The sequence below is a fragment of the Protopterus annectens genome, chromosome 3.part1 (assembly GCF_019279795.1).
Source record: "Protopterus annectens isolate FY-2018-M chromosome 3.part1, PAN1.0, whole genome shotgun sequence".
NCBI classification, from domain to species: Eukaryota; Metazoa; Chordata; order Ceratodontiformes; family Protopteridae; genus Protopterus; species Protopterus annectens.
In genome coordinates this window covers 1,368,838,550-1,368,851,934 of record NC_056732.1, presented here as the reverse complement: position 1 = coordinate 1,368,851,934, position 13,385 = coordinate 1,368,838,550, and the positions used below count along the sequence as shown (strand labels likewise).

The window sequence follows — 13,385 nt, the reverse complement described above, 5'->3', positions numbered from 1 at the left end:
GCTAACTCCTATTCAGTTAATACAATGGTTCCCTATGTTTAGCATGTCATGGCTAGCTCCTATTCAGTTAATACATTGGTTCCCCATGTTTAGAATGTCATGGCTAGCTCCTATTCAGTTAATACAATGGTTCCCTATGTTTAGCATGTCATGGCTAGCTCCTATTCAGTTAATACAATGGTACCCTATGTTTAGCATGTTACGGTTAGCTCCTATTCAGTTAATACAATGGTTCCCTATGTTTAGCATGTTATGGCGAGCTCCTCAGTTAATACAATGGTTCCCTAGGTTTAGCATGTTATGGCTAGCTCCTACTCAGTTAATACAATGGTTCCCAGTGTTTAGCATGTTATGGCTAGCTCCTATTTAGTTAATACAATGGTTCCCTATGTTTAGCATGTTATGGCTAGCTCCTATTCAGTTAATACAATGGTTCCCTGTGTTTAGCATGTCATGGCTAGCTCCTATTCAGTTAATACAATAGTTTCCTATGTTTAGCATGTTATGGCTAGCTCCTATTTAGTTAATACAATGGTTCCCTACGTTTAGCATGTTATGACTAGCTCCTATTCGGTTAATACAATGGTTCCCTGTATTTAGCATGATATGGCTAGATCCTATTCAGTTAATACAATGGTTTCCTATGTTTGGCATGTTATGGCTAACTCCTATTCAGTTAATACAATGGTTTCCTATGTTTAGCATGTTATGGCTAGCTCCTATTCAGTTAATAAAATGCTTCCCTATGTTTAGCATGTTATGGCTAGCTTCTATTCAGTTAATACAATGGTTCAGTGTGTTTGTCATGTTATGGCTAACTCCTATTCAGTTAATACAATGGTTTCCTATGTTTAGCATGTCATGGCTAGCTCCTATTCAATTAATACAATGGTTCCCCATGTTTAGCATGTCATGGCTAGCTCCTATTCAGTTAATACAATGGTTCCCTTTGTTTAGCATGTCATGGCTAGCTCCTATTCAGTTAATACAATGGTTCCCTATGTTTAGCATGTTATGGCTAACTCATATTCAGTTAATACAATGGTTCCCTGTGTTTAGCATGTTATGGCTAGCTCCTATTCAGTTAATACAATGGTTCCCTATGTTTAGCATGTTATGGCTAGCTCCTATTCAGTTAATACAATGGTTCCCTAGGTTTAGCATGTTATGACTAACTCCTATTCAGTTAATACAATGGTTCCCTATGTTTAGCTTGTTATGGCTAGCTCCTATTTAGTTAATACAATGGTTCCCTATGTTTAGCATGTTATGGCTAGATCCTATTCAGTTAATACAATGGTTCCCTGTGTTTAGCATGTCATGGCTAGCTCCTATTCAGTTAATACAATGGTTCCCTGTATTTAGCATGTCATGGCTAGCTCCTATTCAGTTAATACAATGGTTCCCTATGTTTAGCATGTCATGGCTAGCTCCTGTTCAGTTAATACAATGGTTCCCTATGTTTAGCATGTTATGGCTAGCTCCTATTCAGTTAATACAATGGTTCCCTATGTTTAACATGTTATGGCTAGCTTCTATTTAGTTAATACAATGGTTACCTATGTTTAGCATGTTATGGCTAGCTCCTATTCAGTTAATACAATGGTTCCCTGTGTTTAGCATGATATGGCTAACTCCAATTCAGTTAATACACTGGCTCCCTATGTTTAGCATGTCATTGCTAGCTCCTGTTCAGTTAATACAATGGTTCCCTATGTTTAGCATGTCATGGCTAGCTCCTATTCTGTTAATACAATGGTTCCCTGTGTTTATCATGTTATGGCTAGCTCCTATTCAGTTAATAAAATGGTTCCCTATGTTTAGCATGTCATGGCTAGCTCCTATTCGGTTAGTACAATGGTTCCCTGTATTTAGTATGATATGGCTAGATCCTATTCAGTTAATACAATGGTTTCCTATGTTTAGCATGTTATGGCTAACTCCTATTCAGTTAATACAATGGTTTCCTATGTTTAGCATGTTATGGCTAGCTTCTATTTAGTTAATACAATGGTTTCCTATGTTTAGCATGTTATGGCTAGCTCCTATTCAGTTAATACAATGGTTCCCTATGTTTAGCATGTTATGGCTAGCTCCTATTCAGTTAATACAATGGTTCCCTATGTTTAGCATGCTATGGCTAACTCATATTCGGTTAATACAATGGTTCCCTGTATTTAGCATGATATGGCTAGATCCTATTCAGTTAATACAATGGTTCCCTATGTTTAGCATGCTGTGGCTAGCTCCTGTTTGGTTAATACAATGGTTCCCTCTATTTAGCATGATATGGCCAGCTCATATTCAGTTAATACAATGGTTCCCTTTGTTTAGTATGTTATGACTAGCTCCTATTCAGTTAATATGATTGTTCCACAGTAAGATAATGTTTTTTTTTTTTTGGAGATGAGAGGGAAAGTTATTTCAGAAGAAAATTATATAAAGTGAGAAAGGAAGAAAGCGTTTTATACACAGAGAAAACATAAAAGCTCATGCAAGCTCTAAGAGTATTTTTTTACATAATCCAATCTGCATTTGAAATATTAGCTGATTTTTAGTATGCAGTAGTGGTGGAATTAGGTATTTTATTTAGTAGTGGTAACATTCAGCATTATTTTAGTGCCAAGGACAGAACTGCAGCTGAAGGGCAGAACAGTAAAATGAGCAAATACACTGACTAACTACAAACGCTAAAGTATGTAAGCAATGTAGTACCTATATTCATAATGTTAGACACATTAATGCTTGACTTCTATTAAGCAATGAGAAGATGGCGGTTGCAGGGCATGCTTACAGAGTACTTGCTGAGTAATTATTGTTAGATTTCTTTTATAATCTGGGAATATTTAATATTCTGATTTGCAACATCAGGCGCAGGTGTATATGCTTATGGGGAAGGACATGCCAGAAATTTATATTGTATGTAATTTTATGTCTGTGTAGTCCTTATACACTTATAGATACATTGCTCAGATGTTTTCTTTATAAGTTTACTTCATTATTTATGATTTTCAGTGATGATTTCAAAGGCAGATCTTTCCTTATGGTTTTGTGACTTATGGATTTCTCATTCTTTTTTCTTTTGTTAATTTTTTGCATTTTGTTTTATTTAATTTTGAGATATCCCTTTGGCTTGTCTACTGCTAGTCAAGTGCAGATCAGACAAGGAATCAAATCTTTGAATACAAGTTAATGAAACTGTAAAAAACAGTCACTAGTTTGCATAAAAACAAAATCACTGCTGGCATGGTTCCCATATGAGTTTGGAGGGTGTGGGTAGCTTTCCATCGCATGGGGTGGGTATGTGGGTATGGAGGGTCTTGCATCTTGCAGAAAAAAAGAATGTTTACATTTCATCTTTTCATCAGTTTAATTTGCCAAACAATTGTGCTTTGCAAAGTGGGTTCCTTGCCAAGTTATAAGTTGGCAAGTTATTGTGGCATCTACTCTTAATGCATATGTGTGTATGCGGGTGGGGGGAGGTCATCACTTCATTTGGGTCTTTTTAATTTCTCTCTCTCTGACAGTTGGTTTCATTTCCTGTGCATATAAGTTTAATATCTGTGCAAATGCTTACATTGTATTTTGTTTAATAGTGGTCATAGGATTTGACTAGATGCAGTACATTCAGTTTTAGGCTTCATCTTGTGCTTTGCATGTAGGCGTGAATTTCAGGTTTATGATGGGAATTATTACAACGATAGCTTATGTTTTCTTTAGTTTTTAACTTTTTTCTGTTTTGATTGAAGTTTTGAAAGATTTGTTTTTTGTTTTTCATTGTGTGTTTATCATTGCTTGTCTGTTATATGTAGTATTTGGGTAGTCTCATTATATTGGTATGGCTGATGCTTACCCACTTTTACTTAGTTAATTAGGTTGTATTTTATCAATAAAGTAAATGTTTTGTAAAGATTTGTTTGTTTTATAACTTAGTTGTATTCTTACTTAGTTTAATTTCAGTTTGTTTTGACAGAAATCAAGAGTGTTTGGTTATTAATTTTTGATGTCTTTTTTCTGATTAGCTGGTTGAGATCAATGTTTCATACTCTAAGATTTTTCTTTTCATCTAAGTATTAATTAATTTAGCTTTTTAGTAGCTGATTTTAGATAGGAAATGTTGTTAATGGGATTTTGTTTTTAAATTTTGTGTATGCACGCATGAAAGAAATTATATTTTGTATTTAAGTGAGCTGGATTTTTGGTCGTTTTTTTAATTTATAGCTTTTATTTTATTTTTTTTCTTTTAAGATTTAAAATAAGTGCAATTTACAATTCACGGGGATGTTTTACATCACTGAATGTTTATTGTGTGTGTGTGTGTGTGTGTGTGTGTGTGTGTGTGTGTGTGTGTGTGTGTGTGTGTGGGGGGGTCTTTTTTGTTGTTTGCACCATGTGAACTTTTATTTTAGTTTTAGAGAGTAACAGAAATATTGTGAGAATTTGTCACTGGAATGATGACACATCAAGGATACATGTGAATATTAACATTTGATGATATGTCAGGTATTAAGAGAAACAAAAATGTACAATGTATGCAGTTCCCAAATACATATTTTATTACACCCCTTATCTGATGTGTGTACATATGTATATATATATATATATATATATATATATATATATATATATATATATATACACACACACACACACACACACACACACACACACACACACACACACACACACACACACAAATATATATGAATGTATGTATATACATATATATGTATATAGACCCCCCACACACACACACGCACACGTACACCTACACACACATACACATACACACACACACACTCACACAAATGAATATGACATATTTTTAAAGGAGTGAGAAGCCTCAATCAGTGCTTTACTTCTTAAAGAAAAACTGTATTTGAACTATTCAAATGAATGTTTTTTCTTATTGTATTTTTGTATTTTGATCTATTTTAATGCATCAAAATCATCTTAAGTGTTTCTTATTAGAGTTTAATATTTTTTAGCATGATATGATCATCATAAGGCCTGCCACACCAAATGTGATCTACGTTTACTGCTTTGTGTTCATGTTCTCAAAATCTGGTTAAGTCCCCTTTATATAGGGTATCTTGGATCCTTAATTAAAGTAGAATGGCAGTAGTGTGTGCTAAAGCTATCTTACACAGCCTCTGCAATCTAACTACTTTTCATTTTTTTGCCTGAATTATCCCAATGTGCATTATTCTCAGAGCTGCTCTAACCTATTGATAGTAGTTGTAAATCCTCAAGATAACAAAGAAGATGAACTGTATTTTTGCTAAGATTATCAGTTTGTAGTCCTACAAATACTGATAGACCTTCCTACACACACTTTGGAAGGTTAAAGCTATCAGTTCCACCCAAAAGCTGTTAGCTGAATGAAGAACATGTAAGAAATACAAAACCTACTGCCATTCTCAGTTGGAGGAAACATTTCAATACTAAATGTTGGATAAATGTGTCGCATTTACTTAAAAATTATTTATTTTTCCAACTCTTGTTACAAAGAAGAACAGTGCAGAACAGGTACAACCTTCTGTTCTTGAAACTATGTTATTATGACTTATTTTTAACTGATGTACAAAGGTCTACTTACATTACATATACCCACATCTGTTGTGCTGCTACCCCTTAATCTGCTACCTTGTAGCATACAGATACTTCATCAGAATCATAATCCTTGACAAATTATTTTTTAACTTAATGACAGTTTCAAGTTTTAATTAAAAATAATAGTTATTATGTGACTGTGCTTTCCAATAAAACATAGCCGATGACTATAAAGATGCTGGCAAAGAAAAGAATACCTCCAAGTGACTCACTATCCAAAATACTTGGTCAACTACATCCACAAATACTGTTTTTCTCTCCCTGTCTGCATCAAAATTTCACCAAACTGTACACATTTTTTGCTGATATCTGTAATTGTAAGGTTTGTATATGTGTAAGAATGTGGGCAGTACCTGATAGGAGAAAACTACAAACTTCCCTGTGTTTATGTTATGTAACACAGACAGAGAAATTCTTCTGCCAATGCATGTGAGAGATTAAATTTAAATTGGTGGGTATGCTTTCTCTTCCTTTGATTTCAAGATGAAGAAATTATATATATGTTATAACGTATAAAGTACAGCCATTTTTTGTAACAAACCCTATGGAATCATATTATATAGAGAAAATAATCCTCCCTGTTTGAGTTAAATATCAGGTATGGGTAGAATTTTCCTTTAAGGCATGATTACAGAAACTTATAGGAAACCCTTGGTGCTCCATGGGATTCATCTGGATTTGCAGATTATTTAGTGGCTGTATCTTTTTATTTAAAGACCACATTTCCCATTCTTTAGACCACAACTTACCTTGCGGTTAGCAAGCAGGTAAAACGTATGCAAGGAAATAGTGAACACTGAAGTAGCATCATAGGCTGTCAACTGTTAGGGAGAGGAAGATCTCTTTTTGCAACAGACATCATGATTGCAAAGGTCTCTGAAAAAAATCAACAGTTTAATTCACAAAGAATTTGTAGTTGCCTCTGTTTCAGGTCTCATCTGTCTGGTAGAGAAAGCAAACAAAACTAATCTGAAATGTTGGCATGTATTTGTCTTGACAGTATATTTGTTGGTATTTAACATTTCCCTTTTAATACATATGTTGTATAATTAATAGTCATTGCCTTTTTAATGTATATTTGTTTATATTAGATTTTCTTGATGGCAAAGGAGATAAAGGACAAGGAATCCACGGTCTTGCTGATGCATCTCCAAAAGAAAAGAAAAAGGTGGCAGATGATGATAGCAGTCAGGATGGACACCAAAAAGATGGTAAAATCCATAGCCTTTTTAATGCATTTAGTTTTCTTACTGATTTTCAATGTGATTGAAGTAGGTTAGCTCTATAAATGTGCAGTTGCTACTAACACAATGAAATATATCAAGTACCATCCTAACTCATTTGAGACAGGCATATGCAGGTAAAAAATGTACTACAAAATAAAAATTGGCAAAAAGTGCATCTATCATTAAAATTATTAATCTGCACTGGAAAGAGCATCTAAATATGGATGCATAGAGGTAGACCTGAATAAAGTCCTACCAGGTTCGCCAGTATGGCATCATACTTCAGAAGAAGAGATTCATCTTTTCTCCATCATGATTTTAAAGTGTTTTAGATGGTATATGAACGTTGGCTGGATTCCATAAAAATAGAGTAGCAAGAGTGACAGTCTCCATCACTTCAATCTCACTACTTCAAACTAAGACCAATATCCTTCCTCCCTGGAATGACATCATCCCAAGGGTTGGAAAAGAAGGCTGCTATGCTAGAAACAAATATTATCAGTCTATTACATTCTATATTAATGCACTTCATTACTTATTCTGAGCATAGCTCAAATTTACATGAAATGACTGAGGCCTCTAAGCCTGGCTGATATTCTCCAGCACAACTACTCCACCTGTATGTCAGACCAGGTACTGCAGGTAACCCCGCCTGCCTGCAGTATTAGGTGTGATATTGAGGTGGACCTGCATGGCCATGAGGCTATTGAGTGCATTTACAGGGCAGATTGATGAATGTGAGCGTGTTGGCCAGCACTTCTATCATGCTTGCATTTGCCCTTTCCAGAATGAGGGTTAGGTATGCAGAGCCACTGGGCCACAAGTAAAATACTGTTGTTTTTTTAACCACTGATCAACATGAGCTGTCCCTAAAGGACATGGTTCATACAACTGCAAGTGCATACAGTCCTGGACCCCCCCCCCTCACCAGCCCAGCTCACAAAATCTGCAGAACATCTCCACCTGTAAGCAGGACTAAATACTACAGGCAGTCTTGCTTACCATGAGTTACTGCATGTATTACCTAGTTCCACCTGCAGGTGGAGATTCCACTTCACTGAGAAGCTCATTAAGTTCAATAAGCTTCTCTAATAACTTAGCCTTCTATATTGGTGGGCCTCACCAGTGCACAACATTGAATTATTACTGTGAGATGAGCTTCACACCTCTTTCAGAACTGACCACAAGGCTTTGGCAATCTCCTTTAGCATATGCTGAACAGAGCCATAACTTTTGGACTTGAACCTGGAGTAATTACTCAGTATCGCATGATACATCATGTCCAAATTCTCCTGGAATCAAGCCCACAAACTTTGACATCTGATTAGAAAAAAATATGTATCCAAAAGAAAGAAATAGTATAAATGTTTCTATAAATACATTTTGTTTGTAAACACAATACCTTTCAAAATTAAAGACACCTATATTATATAACAGCTTGTTTTAACATTTTGTGTACATTCACAGTCTAGTCACAGTAATAGAAATACCTTAAAATTAGACCAGCATGTTTGAATCTAAGTATGTGATGAGGTACATTAGAATATGTTTAGTGAATGTCTTATTTTCATAAAGAGTTTTATAGAGTGATGGTATAGCTGTGGAAAGAAGCATAAAGAGACAAAGAAAAATAAACAATAAAAAGGGTCAACTAGTAGAAATAGAAATATAATGGTAGAACTATTACTGAAATAAAAACTGAGATGCTAATACACAAGTTTGTTTTTCTCATTACTGGTGGGTAGGTTCATGATGGAAAAGAGGAAACACCAATTTCCTGAGCATGTGAGTAGACTGAATCTGTACAAAATGATAAAGGAATGATAAAACAGGATGCGGTATGTGAATGGGTATTGCAAAAGTGTGATGGGATGTAGCTACATATACAGTAAACCAGCTTACTTACAGAACAGACTATGTAAGCCTCAAAATATTCATGTAATAATGTAACTTACCCATTTTATATGAACACTTCATTTACTGTCCATTAGTTTGTAAAAAAAAAAAAAAGAAGCAACATTGCAGATAATGAAGCCATTAATCATGTCAGAACTATCAAAACTGTTAGGATAAGTGATAATGTAGTCATTTTGATGTTCGAGATAGTTAATGGAAAAAATGAAGCTACTGGCATTCTGGAATAACCAGCATCATTGATTCCTACCAGAACAATAACCTGAGATATAATTTCAAAGAATATCAATTAACACATTATCCACAAAGATGTGAATGTACATCAGAATAATGTATTCACTTATAAGAAGATACCTGTTGAATGAACATACAATATGTATGACAGTTAACTTGATGTAGACATGGTTTTAGTGAAGTGTAAAAAATAGTGGGTGACTTCCATCACTGTTGTTGGCTTTATTTTGTTGTGATAAATGAGAGATGCTGCATGGAATATGTCATGACTATTAATATCAATCAGGGCTGACAAGCATTTGAAGTTTATGGCTATCAACCTTCTGTCTCTATTTTTATCTTCACATAGCATGCTTAAATATATATCACATATCTGTGGTGATAAACTCTAGATTTGTTCTTTTATCCATCATAAATCAACTTACTAGAATATTAAATTTTCATTAAACAAGTCGGAAATTAATCAGGAGGCCCTGAAAATGCCCCCTCCCCCGTTCCTGTGTGCAGTGGTTTTCTAAAGTAAATGTAAATGAAGGAAGACTATCCCTGGGATTCATTAACATCTACACTAAGTGTACACCGTTCTGAGCGAACAGACAACACAAGCATAATTCACACCTTCTCTTTACTAATTTTAGTTTTCCTGCTGATTTTCTTGCAGCCATAAATATTGAGGAGGATTCACAAAGTTACATCAAAGCATAGACTATATGTACACGCAGTGTTAATCTTTCTGAGTGACTAGAAAGCACCAGAAGTATGCTAGGAAAGTTCTTAAAGACAGATCATGTATACTTAATATAGGCATTAATGAATCTGACCTACATGTGCTTTCCAACCTCTGACTTCTATGGAAGCTAATGTTGTATACATTTCAACAGCTAACATAATGACATGACAAATGGACTAATTAGATGACTGGCATCCTATCACCTAGTCCTATAATGATGTGTGGCCAGCTGAAACAAAACCTGGCCTTACACGTACAGCAGACAGCTACTGCATTATGATGTAGTCTAAAGAAATATTTTTTTACAAATTTGGAAGAAAAAATATTTAAAACTGAGAAAGCTGTATTCATCAAATTAAATGTTTTCTCTTTATTCCAGTAATGTTTCAATACAGTAGTCATATATTTTTATTATGCAGCTCTTCTGAATTTGCATTGCAGTAAACAAGTAAATAAATAAGCAGACAAATAAACACTAAAAAATCTAAAACTGTTTCTTTTCAGTTGTTAATCATTTAAGTGCTTAACTGTATACAGGCAATTGCACATCCAAACCAGAAAGGGCTAAGAAAAAATAATTAGTAAAAATCTGTCAGAAAGAAAATTCACATCAATACACAGATAAACACTTCACCAACATATGCTTGATTAAGAATATAAAAGTACTCCAAAAATCACATTTGTTTGCATAATGCAATTGAGGTAATCATGCTGCAAAGTATTATCTTACATACTGTTTTTTCATTGTTTTTTTTTTCAAAACAGGTTTATTGTTTTAACATATAAGAGAAATATCATAACAATTTTATACAAGTAATTAAAAATAGGTATTATTATAATATTCAACAAAACAACTAAAGTATTTACAAAGACATCCACTACAATCAGATCAATTAATTAAACTAAAATACCATGCTATTGAAATTAAAATTTTTTTAACAAATTTTGTAAATTATCCCATACAATAAAATAAGATGTTTTTCTGTTTGTTCTAGTCCTAATTGTGTTTATTTCCATATGGCACACTATATTCATAGCATTTTTAAATTCATTGAACGAAGGAGGTGTATCTGAAATCCAATTTCTAGTTATTATTTTCCTAGCCACTGCTAGAATAGACCATAACAAGGGAAGCTTAACCTTTTTAACACTTTGAGGTACAGGTGTGTTGAATAATATAAGAGATTTAGAAATAATGAAATTATCTGTAAGAAGAGCCTGCAAAAATTCATTAATTGACTTCCAGTATTCTTTCAATTTTATACAGTCATAAAACAAATGAGCCCAGTCAGCATTAATTTCTACATTACATCTCTTACATAGATTATCTTTATTATTTATTTTATTCATCATCAAAGGTGTATAAAAAGATCTATGTAAAAATTTCCATGTATAAAGTCTTCAGACAATGGAAGACGTAGTTCTATAAGCAGATTCCAATATATATTGTTTATCTTGTTGATTTGGTGGGTCCCCATTAATAGAAGTGAAATAATTCCAGTATGAATCTACACTGTAAAAGTTTATTGTCTGATAACTTTATGTATGTATGAAAGTTTACCTTTATCAGAAACTTTATGTTGTAAATTTAATATCAAGTAATCAATCAGTGTTGGAATAGATTCTTTAACAGTTATAGACATTAAATCTATTTTATTAATGAGATGTTGTCTAAAGGTCTGAACCTCTAACCAGCAAGTTTCTCTTAGATCAAATTCTTGTTTTAAGAAATCTAGATTTTTAACTTTATTATCAGATATCAACTGATACCAGTACTTTAGATCATTATCTATAGCTAAATGAGTTCCTTCAGAAGTAGATGACAAAAGCATACCCTGAGTATACATTATAGGAAATACAATAAAATTCCATTCCCTATACTTAGGGTGCATGAATATAAAGTTACGATAACTAATAATAATATTTAATGGGTAACAAACCATATGTTTAGGTATAATAGGTGAAGGACAAAATTCCTTTAGTAACCATAACATGGAGTTATTTACAATCATATTTTTATGTGTTAAGGAGATTTTCATGAAGTGTATACTAATTAGCTCCCAATAATCTTTCCATTTTGTGACATATGACTGATCTATTAATAAAGTAATAACTTTTACAATAGAAGAGATAGTATATAAATTAAAGTCTGGAAAAGAAATACCCCCTTGAGACCAGCTATTAGTATGTTTCTTTAATGCAATCCTAGGTCTATTAGGTGCCCATAAGAAATTTAACATTAGTGTGTTCAGTTTCTTGATAATTATTTTTGTAGGTGGAAGTATTATTGATTGTATTAAGTATAAAATATTGGGGAATATTATCATTTTAATAATTGTAAGTCTCTCCTCCATAGTAAAAACATATTATTCCAGGTATTAAAAAGATTTTGTATATTAAGAAAACAGGTATTATAATTATTATATATAATAGATTTAATATCTTTAGATAGTATTATACCCAAATAAGTTATCTGACCTGAATTGGGTACATATTTAGTAAAATCACTAATGAGAATATTTTTTTGTGTATATATAGGTAGTATTTTAGTTTTTCTTCATTGAATATTAAACCAGAAATACTTTTAAAATTCATCATGTTATCAAATAGAGACTGTATAGAAGAATTAGATCCTGCTGATGTAATTAGAACATCATCTGCAAAAGGTTGAATTTTGGATGTTGTATTTTCATCTATTTCAAAACCCTCTATGTCAGTACTGTTTCTGATCAAATTAGCCCAAGGCTCCATTACTAAAGTGAATAATAGTGGAGAAAGTGGACATCCTTGTTTTGTACCTTTAAGAATGGGTATTTTTTTGAAACATATGTTCCTACCTTAATATAAGCCAACGTTCCTTTGTATAAATGTTCAATTAGATTTACAAATGCATCCGAGAAGTTTGTGCACTTCATTAAGGTAAACAGATAGTCCCAACTTACTGAATCAAATGCTGAACTTATATCAAGACTAATAAGTGTTAAATCTTGCTTGTTCCTATTTGCAAACTCTCTTAATGTTAAAGTTCTTCTTATATTATCAAAAGTATTTCTATTTACAATGAAGCCTGTCTGATCTATATCTATAATGCCGGGAATGATTGTCTTCAATCTATCAGCAAAGATATTCATAAACATTTTATAATCGACATTAAGTAATGAGATGGGCGATATGAAGAACATCTAGTTGGATCTTTATTAGGTTTTAAAATTGGCGAAATAAATGTATATTGCCAAGATGGGGGGGTTATTAACTCAGTTTGGGCCAAAATAAAAACCTTATGTATTAATGAATATGTATTTTTAGAAAGGATTTTATATATCTCTGGTATAATACCATCATTACCCGGTGCTTTGTTTGATTTAAGCTTATTTATTTGTGTAATAACTTCTGTATATGAAATACTCTTGTCCAATAGTTTAATCTGTTGTTTATTAAGCTTTTTATTCATATTTGTGGTTATAAACTCCTTTATTTTATCTTTAGGTTCCATGTTAATATTATTATGGTTAATTTTGTGAAAGTGATTTCTAAATTCATCTAGTATTTCTGGTATACTAGAAACATTCTTCCTTTTCCTTAGAAAAAAGATTTCTTTGATATGGTTTTGTTTATTCAACCTTTTTGAAGTAATGTGAAGTCTATGTAAGTATTTGGGGCTTATTGAA

General features: G+C 32.9%; 1 protein-coding gene across 9 annotated transcripts in view; it reads left to right on the top strand.

Annotated features, from left to right (window-relative positions):
• Positions 1-13,385, top strand: part of LOC122798462 (uncharacterized protein DDB_G0290685-like) — a 416,297-nt gene that overhangs the window by 102,848 nt on the left and 300,064 nt on the right. For all 9 annotated transcript variants that reach the window (XM_044067407.1, XM_044067410.1, XM_044067408.1 and 6 more), the window contains exon 3: positions 6,705-6,824. In XM_044067407.1, the coding sequence (XP_043923342.1) occupies positions 6,705-6,824 (120 nt within the window). The remainder of the gene's footprint in view (positions 1-6,704; positions 6,825-13,385) is intronic.